Genomic DNA, 11,613 nt, shown 5'->3' with positions numbered 1-11,613 from the left:
TGATAAACAGAATACATGATGGAAGGAGGAAGCTGCAGCCCAAGACATGAAAAGAGGTTGTAAGGGAACACTTACCAGTAGCTACTTTAAATGAATTCAGATCTCCAGGGTCTGATGAGCTGCATCCAAGGCTACTAAAGGAGCTTGTGGATGTAATCTCAGAGCCTGTCTATTATCTATGAGAATTCCTGGAGAACAGGTGAGGTCTCTGCAGACTGGAGGTGGGCAGATGTTGTCCCTATCTTCAAAAAGGGCGGGAAAGAAGACCTAGGTAACTACCAACCAGTGAGCTTGACCGTGATACCAGGAAAGGTCCTAGAACAGATAATTAAACAGCCTTTGAGCACTTTGGAAAGGATGCTGTGATTACTAAGACACAGCATGGGTTTCTCAAAAACAAGTCATGCCAGACAAATCTAACTTCTTTTTTTGATAAAGTTACAAGCTTGGTGGATTAGGGGGAATGCTGTGGACACAGTGTATATTGATTTCAGCAACACTTTTGACAAAGTCCCCCATAATATTCTTGCAGAGAAGCTGGTAAAATGTGGGCTAGATGAGGTAGCTGTTAGGTGGATTTGTAGCTGGTTTTAACGACTGAACCCAAAGAGTACTCAATAATGGTTCCTTATCATCTTGGGGAAAACTGACAAGTGGGGCACCACAGGGTGCTGTCTTGGGACCGTTGTTGTTTAACATCTTCATAAATGACCTGAACGAAGGAATTGAGGGGGTGCTCATTAAATTTGCAGATGACTAAACTGGGAGGGATAGCTAAGACAGAGTGGGGGATTCAAGATGCCCTTCAATCTGTTGATTGAAGAACTGGGCCCAAACTAATAAAATGAATTTTAATAGGGACAAATGTCAGGTTCTACACTTAGACAGGAATATCCAGCTGCACCAGTTTACGATGGAAGACACCTGGCTTGTCAGCAGTACATGTGAAAAGGATCTAGGGATCTTAGTAGATCCCAAGCTTAACATGAATCAACAATTTGATGCAGCAGCAAAAAAAGAGAATGCTATTCTAGGCTGCATCAACAGAAGTGTCTGTGTCAAAGGAAGCAATAGTACCACTCTATTCTGCCTTGGTCAGACCACACCTCAAATTTTGTGTCCAGTTCTGGGCACCACAATTTAAGAAAGATATTAACACGCTGGAATGTATGCAGAGCAGGGCGACCAAGATGCTCAAGGGTTTGGAAGCCAAGCCTTATGAGGAACAGTTGAGAGAGTTGCATATGTTTGGACTGCCCCCTTATTCCCTCACCCCAGTAATGCTAGATGAGTAGCACTCAGAAAGGGGTCGTTCTTTGCATCCCTGCTCTTCTAGTTAGTCACTGAAAGGCAGGAGAGAAGTAGAAAGACTGAAAAGGTAGCGGGGAGGACTCCCAAAGGAAAACAATGGTCCCTGTAAAACCAATTAATCAATTTGCAAAGGCCAGAGTAAAGAAGCACATATTTAGCAACCAACAGAAGCTGTAAAAATATGGTACTAGAGGCACCTCTCTCGAGAGGTCTACATTCTCGAGGCTATCACTGAGATGGCCTCAATGTGGTTGTGCTATCTATATTTGTATCATGGGCAGCTGAAAATGGGAAGTGGGGCAAAGAGCACAGGAAAAATATAGTTGAAGAAGGTAGGTATGACTTGCCTCCCTTGCATCACATATAGGCTATGCTCACAGTCTTATTTAATATTGCAGATAAACCAACTACAGTATTGACAAATTACTGATAAATTCATGACAGACACACAAGACTTTCTGTTTGCCATGCAATTTTACACATTCTTTTTTAAAAAAGGTTGTTTGAATATCTGTTTAAAGTATTGCTATCACAACATCTAACACACACTAGGTGTGGTGAATATACTTTTGCAAGATTCATTTGTCGACTCTTGAGCATAAAAATGTGCCCAAGTGATGCTTAGGTGTTATGTTGAAATTAGAGTAACATGTATGGTCAAATCTAAAGCACTTTTCCACATAACAAGTTGAACATTTCACTGTCTCACACATTGCAGGTGTGTGCTGTTGTTACAACACCTACCGTAATAGGTGTGTCAGCTACCTTAAGGTGTGTACTTGTTTGCAAGAATGATTCTGTATCCTGACTTTCACATTAATATTCATCTAATCTTCCTCCAAGTAAGTGGCTTTGATTTAATTTTTAGCATTATGTGATAAGAGCACAGTCATCTGTCAGCAATGAAATAGGGATAGTAACCTGGATGATTCAGTTAATTGAACTTTTTATACTGACAGAATTATTCTTCAATGTTTCCTTTGGAGACACATCTATTAAAAATATGGTTTACCAGAGCTTCTTAAGAACCTTAAGGAAGTATTTACATTAATGGTTTCAGGCTGTGCATTATAAACCCAGTTAACTAGCAAAAGTCCCTTTAAGATAGGTTAGTGTTTTATTTACTGTATTAAAATGTATTGGACTGGTATGTGTATTAACATCTGAATTAGGAGAGGTTACACAGACCCTGGGGCAGTGCATGGATGCAGTTGTGAGATGAATGAGAAAAACCAAGCTGAACTAGAATCCTAGCAAGACAGAGGCACTGTCAGTGAATATTTCCTATGTCCATGAAATTGGTCATGCCCACCCTGGACGAGGTTGCACTCCCCCTGAAAGAGTAGGATCACAGTCTGGGGGCACTTTTGGTTCCAGCTCTGTTACTGGAGGCTCAGGTAGCCTCTGTGGCTAGACTTGCCTTTTACCAACTGCAATTGATACAACCATTCCTCAGCTGGGGAAGTTGGGCCACAGCAGTTCATGCGTTGTCTACTTCAAGACTGGATTATTGCAATGTGCTCTATGTGGGGCTTCCCTTGCGCTTGATTCAGAAGCTGTAGTTAGTCCAGAAAGTTGTAGCACAATTGCTGAAAACAGTGAGATCACAGAATCATAGAGCAGGAAGGACCACAGACAGCCATCTAGTCCAGCCCCTGCAAGGCAGAAATCTCAACTAAATCATCCACGACAGATGGCTATCTTTCTTCTGCTTAAAAACCTCCAATGAAGTACAGTCCATTGCCGCTCATGGGAGTCTGTTCCACTGTCAAACAGCTCTTACTGTCCAAAAGTTATCCGGGTTTAGTTGGAATCTCCTTGTCAGCCTATAATGCTTGTGCTCAGAAAACTGCACTGGGCCAAGTTTCATGGGTGTAAAGCCCTTAACAACTTGAGACCTGTTTACCTCTGAGATTGCCTTACCCCATATATGGCCACATGACCACTTTGATCTGCAGAACTAGCACTATTATAACCACCATTCCATATTTGTAAAAAAATAGTATTTTAGTGTGGCAGCACCTGCACTCTGGAACTATTGCCATCTTCTTGGCACCTGCCAAAAACTTTTTGGTTTAGAAAAGCCTACCCAGCCTGTAAAATACTAATGTATGTTTCAATTTGTTTATAGTTTACTGCTGATTTTATTTTTTGAATGTTTTTTAAAGAGTTGTTTTTACTGACAATTTTCTCTCTCTTTGTAAACCACTTTGAGGGTTCTTGGGTGTGTTTTTTTTACAATCAAGCACTGTATAATTACATGAGATAAATAAATATTATGGTATAAAAATTAGTGAGTTGCTATTTATGGGAGGACGCGGGTGGCACTGTGGTCTAAACCACTGAGCCTAGGGCTTGCCGATCCGAAAGTCAGTGGTTCAAATCCCCGCAATGGGGTGAGCTCCCATTGCTCGGTCCTTCAGCTCCTGCCAAACTAGCAGTTCGAAAGCATGTCAAAGTGCAAGTAGATAAATAGGTACCACTCTGGTGGGAAGGTAAACGGCGTTTCCATGCGCTGCTCTGGTTCGCCACAAGCGGCTTAGTCATGCTGGCCACATAACCTGGAAACTGTACACCAGCTCCCTCGGCCAATAAAGCAAGATGAGCGCTGCAACCCCAGAGTCGTCTGCGACTGGACCTACAGTCAGGGGTCCCTTTACCTTTATTTATAGTTAGTTGATTTTTGTTGACGTTTAGTCGTGTCCGACTCTTCGTGACCCCATGGACCAGAGCACGCCAGGCACTCCTGTCTTCCACTGCCTCCCGCAATTTGGTCAAACTCACGTTAGTAGCTTCAAGAACACTGTCCAACCATCTTGTCCTCTGTCGTCGCCTTCTCCTTGTACGCTCAACCTGTTTAGAGCTGCCATGCGAAATACCTCACTTTTGGATATTACATGGTGAATGTCTTGTTGCAACAGGTTCCACAAACTACCCACTCCACTACAGTACAGCACACATTGGCTTTCGGCACATCATTTTGTACTCTCTCTCACACACAGAGAGGAGTAATTCCCATTGAGTTCAAGTTTAAGGCCTGCAGCCTTAAACGTCCAGACTGAGCTTTTTCCTTTTTAGAAGAAAAATAACAATAAAGTAAAGAGAGAAGCTTAAGAGTTTAATGTGAGAATTTTGATTTCCTGCTGGACTCCCAAGATCTGTTGTTGATCTCCCCCTCCTCAAATTTATTTCCTTTATAAAGTCAAAACACTGGGGCCTGTATAAAGCGCGCTGTCAAGTCCGTTTCATATTCTTTGGGTCAGTTTTGGGGTCGTCGTCTCCCACCCCCACCAATGATCTTCCTTGTGCAAAGGGAGGCAGCCAAGGCTGCTCCTAAGTAGCGCTGGAAAGCAGCTAGAGAGCTCAGAGGGTGGCGGGGCGGGGGGACGACGACGACGCAAGCCTCCCTATGGCCATTAAAGGCGCGTGGAGACTAGTTGCCACTGTCGCGCTGGGCTCCCCTGCCACCTCCGGCCTCAGCGGCGCTCCTGTTTTGTTACCTCACCTGCCCAAGAAGGGGCGGGGCCTCCCGCCTTCCATGACGTCACCCCTCACAGCCGCTCTCATCCCGCAGAGTCGGATTGAACGGACTGGCTGGGGCGGAATGACCCTCGGGTGGCAGGGAGGGGCGGGACTTTCTCTACGTCATTGCAGCGCGCGCTGTGCCAGTTCCAAGGTTTCGCTTCGTTTCGGCTTTCCCCGTCACTTCTGCGCAAGCCCATAGGAAGCCGGCGGCGGCGGGCGGAGTGTGTGGAGGGGGAAAGAAAGCGGCCCGCCGGCTCGTCAATCAAACGGCGCGCCAATGGGGAGCTGGGCGCATCTTTTTTGGCGTTTACAGAACCGGCCAATCAGGAGCCAGTTTTCGGTTGGTGACGGAATTTAAACTGAGGGAAGCTGTTATTCCCCCCCCCACCCCTTTCCGTGGAGCGTCCTGGGAGGCATGGAAAAATCAAAAACAAACGGTGAGTCTCGTCTTACCCGCCCGCCCCGGGACCGGGGGCGAGGGCAGTTTAGCCTTTGCGGGTGTCTGGCTCCTTGGTGAGGAGGCTGCCCTCCGTTGCCTGCTTGCTCGCCCGGCCTTTTCTCCCCTGACGGGTGAGAGACCGTGTGGGAATATTACACAAGGAAGCATCCCTTGGGCTTTGGGTGAGCTGACCACCTACAATATAAGAGAGCTGACCTTGGGGGGGGTGTCCCTTGGTGGCTTCTCCCCACTGGCCGCTCTCAGTACTGGGAACCAGTGCGGGATTTGCGTATAAGCTAAACAAGCTATAGCTTAGGGCCCTACTCTCTCTCTCCCCCCCAATTAAAGGAAGAAAAAACTACTATAATACCATATATAAATATTATAATTATATTTAGTTGTATTTCAATTCAACAACTAAATACCATATTTTTCCATGTGTAACGTGCCCCCATGTATAAGATGCCCCCTGTTTTTGGCAACCCAGAATTAAGAAGATGGGGCGAGATTGCCCCCATATATGGCTACCCCCTCTTTGTTTCCCCAGTTTTTTTATTGATTTTCCAAATTTAAAACACACAAAAATGAAAGACATTTCAATATTAAAAATAAAAACAAACATATAAACACCTAACTGTTAGAAGCCCAATTTAGTTTCCATTATTAAGTGACTTCCTCAAATCCCTTCTAACTGAATTTCAATAGATCTCATTGTAGCAGTTTTCCAATATCCACTTTTCAATAAAATTAACTTATTCAAATTACTATCTTCCTTCCTTTTCATAATATTTCCAATCCATAATGTTATACAATTCAACATATTTTAATCCTAGGTCAATTTGGTACTTACAAGTAATTCTACTTACGTTATATTAGAATATCTAGCTGAATAGTCCTTAAATTTCTTCCATTCTTCTTGATGTATTTTATTTACCAACCCCGCACCTGGGGGGGGGGAAATAATTCCCCCCCTTTATTTCCCCCCCCAAAAACTAGGTGCGTCCTATGGGCCGGTGCATCCTATGGGGCGAAAAATATGGTATATTACTAAGACCTGGGCAAACAAAAAGCCCTAACCACAATTAGTTAGGGAGTAACACTTTCCCTATTTCTCCACTATCACCAAACTCCTTTGCCCCCAACCATATGAAAATATGAGCTCCATAAACTACTCTTTCTTGGTCAAATTGGAGCCACTGCATTTTTTAAATCAAACAAGAATTCATCTCTTTAAACCAGGACTTAATGTTGGCTAGGAAGGAAGAGATTATAAGTGCCTTCATAGTCAGAAGAGTTCAAAGGATCCGAGGCTCCACTCTAAATGCAACTGACAGGCTTTGAGGATGTTGCTTGAGTAGTGTTGCTATCCTAAAATATAGTAGCACTGCACAGATGAAACCAAACTAATTGTGGTGGCTGGTATTATTTATTAAATTTATATACCACCATTCTTCAAAAGGTCACAGGGCAATTTACAACGTAGGTAATAAAACTTCACAAATAGCTGTTATGCAGTCCAAACCTATTCACATTTACATATAAGTAAGCTGGTTACTAGTCTTTACCCATGGAAATATGCATTTGCCAACTGAGGAAAGCACTTCATACACCTGTCAAAATGGGCACTAGCTTGATGCCACAATATATCTGCTTATACTACAAGATTATTTATTGCTGTTTTTTGTTGCAGCAAATGCGGCTAATACCTTATAATTACATGCTTACGGGGTTACATGTTTACAAACTCTTGCAAGTCTATATTTGTTCAAGATACTGGGATCATTTGAAGGTGCGGGAGTGGTTTGGTAAATAAAAAATTATCTGGTTTAATCAGTGGCATAAGCCAAGTAAAATTCTTGATTGCCAGTGGGAGAAGTTGTATAACTTTGTGATACAGTAATTGCAATTTCTCTCACCCCCACATAAGTGAGACTTGGGGCACTGGGTCTGGTGTTGGTGTAACACAGTGTTTGCTTCTTAATTCTCTTCTACTTGTGTGACAGTGTGGGAAATCTTTACCTATTTAGGGCAAGTCTCAAACTAGCTATCTGTAATCTTGCTCCTTTAGGATTAATTTCAAATAATTATTTAAAACCATTCTCCCAAGATTATGTAGGATTTATTGCTCTTCGGGTTTGTGTGCATCTGTGTTAAAAATGAATGTTTGAACTTACTATTGGCATTTCCAATTTGTTTCACTTCAAGATGCAGTTAAGATGCTCTTTATTTGAATGTGTTAGATTCCCTTCCCTCCCTGGATGCAATTAAGCATAGTCCTTGATTGGCCAACATGTTAAACTGTTTTGCACTCTGGAGATTGCCTACTACAACAGAATTTCTTGGCTAAATCCCAGAGTTGAAACTTGGATCTCATCATCCTTTGGCCGTTGAATCTTCTGAGAATGTTCCCATTCACCTCCTAACTCTTCACATCTTATGATAGTCATTCTAGTTTGTGACACAACACGATAAAAGCAGTCCACCAGCATCTCAGTTACGCCTCCAGCCTCTGATGTGAAACCTGCCAGGCTGCCATACAGACTTAATGGGCTCCATTTAGTTTGGTGGGTTACAGTTCTGGTTGAACATTTTGCTTGACAGGCCCATTTTACTTTATTGTTTTTTGGTCTGTTTGGTTTGTGATTGCAATTCCTTTGCAATTTTAGTCAAAATTTTTGGGTTGTATACACAGATGGTGAATGCACAGGGGTTTGGGCTCTGGCTCTGGTGTGGACGGCCCTGGGTTTGGGATCTGGCGTGGGTGGTCCAGGCTCGGTTGCGGGCAATATAGGCTCAGGTTTGAGCGCAGACTCTTGAAATATGGCAGCCTAAACTTTGGGCGACCTCCCCTGAAAATGCTCAAAGTTGTACTGTTTGATGTTTAAAATATCAATTTTAAATTTTGGGTTAAAAAAATAGGGGTCGTCTGACACCTGGGCGTGTCTTATATACAGAAAAAATTGGTACTTACATCCAGATTATTTCTCTCCCTGTCCCTGCCCCCCCCAAAAAAGAATAGCAGAAAGGAGGGAAGTATACATAATTTACAAATCTAAAGCAACAAATCATAATGAGATTGCGTACAATGTTTGTCAATGATTTGCAAATCATCCCTGATAGGGAGGGACTTGGTGCAAAATGATAGAAATGTACTGTTGGTATTATTGCCTCCAGTGATACTTAATCCTAATCAAGGTCACCCAGTAGCTCCATGTGGAGGAGTGGATACGCGAACCCGGTTCCCCAGATTACAAGTCTATCGCTCTTAACCACTACACCACACTGGCTCTCATCTCCACATGCATCTACTGGGTGACCTTGGGCCAGTCACACTTCTCTGAAGTCTCTCAGCCTCACTCACCTCACAGAGTGTTTGTTGTGGGGAAGGAAGGGAAAGGAGAATGTTAGCCGCTTTGAGACTCCTTCGGGTAGTGATAAAGCGGGATATCAAATCCAAACTCTTCTTCTAATATAATAGTAATATATTTTAATATATTTTTTTCAATTTAAATAGAGGATTAACAATGAAAATCAGACTGATTAGGATTAAGTATCACTGGAGGCAATAATACCAACAGTACATTTCTATCATTTTGCACCAAGTCCCTCCCTATCAGGGATGAGTTTCATTCAGTTCTGAATATGTGGAAACCAAGAGACCACTCCTCTTAGGTTTTTCACAAGTTACCTTCAAGGAGGATGTGCTAAGGTATATTGTGAATGAAGCAATGTCTCTAGCTGTGCCTCTGACACTCCCTTTTATATAAATTTGCAAGGCGGATACCACCTGCCCTTAAGGATGAGTCTTGCCACAGTTTACAGGTACGCCTCAGATGAAATTGATTCCCAGCTGCCCTCAGGGCGTCCTATAGAAACTCAGTTATTTTGCTTATGTTAAGGAGCTAAGCAGTTCTTGGCCTACTTTGCCACTAAAATGTGATCCAAACCTGTTTACACCCTTTTGTTGTAAAATCTTGCGCTTTGGTACAGTAGTTTAGTTTCCTGATAACCAAGGTTTAATTGAAGAAACAATTTGATGTTTTGGTCCCAATAGAAAGTACTTTGTTTGCAAACAGGACAAACAACTTAAATATTTACAATTTACAGTTGTTGAACAAGTTCTACATTTGCAGGCTGTATAGAGAACAGCAATTCAAGGACAAAAAGGTAATCCTATATAAACTTTCATTTCTCACAATTAAAAACCCACAATAGGAGCAGGTTTCAATAAAATATCACTTACTTTTGTAGGAAAAATAACCTTTTGCCCTGGAGGACTATAGTCTTAACCAGCGATGTAAGGAGAAACACTGCATGGGTCTACTGAACCTCTCTGAACCTGGTTTCACATTTCCTGCTGCTACAGTGGTCATTGAGGAATTACCGTATTTTTTGCACCATAACACTCACTTTTTTCCTCCTAGAAAGTAAGGGGAAATGTCTGTGCGTGTTATGGAGCGAATGCCTGCGGGTGGCGGGGGGGATCTGCTGCAGTCGTGAGCAGAGGATCCATGGTTCCCCTTCCTTTCCTCCTCCGTGGTTACAAAGCATGGATCCACATGGATCCTCAGGATTTTTGCATTGGGCTACTCCAAACTCACTGTCAGATCACATGTCTGTGGCCACAGCATGAACCACAAAAATCATATATCCACTATTTCGTTTAGAATATTTTTTTTCTTGTTTTCCTCCTCTAAAAACTACGTGCGTGTTATGGTCTGGTGCGTGTTATAGAGCGAAAAATACGGTAATCTGGTGCTCTTCCTTCTGCAGGTTACTGCTCTATTCCTTCTAGAGAAGAGGCCACTATCTTATCTATGCAGCTGCCTCAACAGACTCACAATCCATTTAGTAGAACTGGCTCCCTTTGTGACAAATTGGCAATAACTTTGATCTAAATAGGCAGCAGCCCTGTAAGCTTTCCAGGAAGCTCCAGAAACTGAGCTGAGACTTGAGGAAGCAAGTGTAAAGCAAACATTTGCAATGTAACTAGAGGTGAAGAGGGGGAGAGACTGATACAATGAGTGAAAGAAAAGGGAAGGGAAGTCAAGATGAGAGAAAAGCTTGTTACCTATTCTTGGTTTGCTAATAGGCACTGAGAAGGTGAGGGAACATCCACAGTGGCAGATGAAGCAAGGTGTTATCAGGCTATTCTTGGACACCTATTGGGTAGGGGAACTAAGAACGGGGGTGGCTATCCCAGGCTGCAGTAGGTTTTCACTGTGTAGGACTGCAGGATAATTGATTGAAAAGATGACATCCAGCTGGGAGCTTCAAGAGTGGGTTGAGCATCATGGCAGGTCTCGAAAGCATACCAATCATAGCAGTCTAAAGACAGTTATACTTGCAAGAAAATAAAACACAAGGTTATTTCACGGGGGAATAAAAGGTGGAGGAGCCAGAGCTATTTTGGGTTGTAGATACATGGTGCTTGTGGCAGATTAAGTACCCCATGACGGTAATGATAGCTCATTCAGGAATGAAAACCCATTGTTGAAGAGAGAAGCCAATTCCATTCTGTTGAATTTCCAATCTAGAGAAAAATGAGAAAATGATTAATATGCTTGAATGATTATGGGTGGTATTAGTTGCTTTTTTCTTTAAAAAAATGTTTACCTACTAATGTTTGCCTACTAATATTGAAATACTGCCCCTCAATGTGGCCAAACTTTAGATTCACAAAATGTTTAGGGGTATGCATACCCCTGTGTCCCCCCAGAAAAAAACCACTGGGTTGTATCCAATGATGTTTCTGTGTGAGTGAAATGGACTTCCATTCATGCAATGGAAACAATCTGCCCTGCTGCATAACCCCAATATCTCCAAAGGGTTGTGGTACCCTCTATAACAGATTTGGGGAGGGTGCAGGAGGCTGGAGAAGCGAAGAGAAGACAGGGAAGTCCTTCTGTGCAAATGACATTGAATTTGACCCCATGTTTTGTTTAATTGAAATAATCTCTAGGGTTGTTTTCAAGAAGAGAATTTAAGATTTTTAGCAAAATATTGCAAAAGTTTGCTAGTAGAAGTACTGTACAGAAATTACTTCAGATGTGATTCCCTTGTCTTCCACCTGAATACATACGGAAGTTGTATAATACTTGCTTCACCCCAGAGGTTTGGATGGGAATAGTTTAAGGGTGGATTGGGGTGGGACAAATGTGGCAACTCTCTAGGGTGGCCTTTCACTATTTCAACAGGTTGTAGCTGTTGCAATCTCTGTTTGCATCTTGCTATATCACAAGTAGATTACTGACAGCAAACGGGCACATACATGTATGTGTGATTGTGTCACGTCTTCAGAAGAGTTGCTTGACTGGCTTTGTGGGAATATACAGGAT

General features: G+C 42.7%; 1 protein-coding gene across 3 annotated transcripts in view; it reads left to right on the top strand.

Moving 5' to 3' along the window:
* The first annotated feature begins 5,053 nt into the window (after positions 1-5,053).
* The window catches only part of TTK (TTK protein kinase), a 30,942-nt gene continuing 24,382 nt past the window's right edge, over positions 5,054-11,613 (top strand). Inside the window, exon 1 of one of the 3 annotated variants that reach the window (XM_081904871.1) lies at positions 5,054-5,273. In XM_081904871.1, the coding sequence (XP_081760997.1) occupies positions 5,252-5,273 (22 nt within the window). In that variant the 5' untranslated portion in view covers positions 5,054-5,251. The other 2 variants (XM_081904872.1, XM_081904873.1) reach the window with 2 other exon arrangements.

The sequence above is a fragment of the Podarcis melisellensis genome (genome assembly GCF_964234715.1).
Source record: "Podarcis melisellensis genome assembly, chromosome: 3".
NCBI lineage: Eukaryota > Metazoa > Chordata > Lepidosauria > Squamata > Lacertidae > Podarcis > Podarcis melisellensis.
The sequence above is the reverse complement of the archived record's forward strand: the minus strand, read 5'-3'. Positions and strand labels throughout refer to the sequence as shown.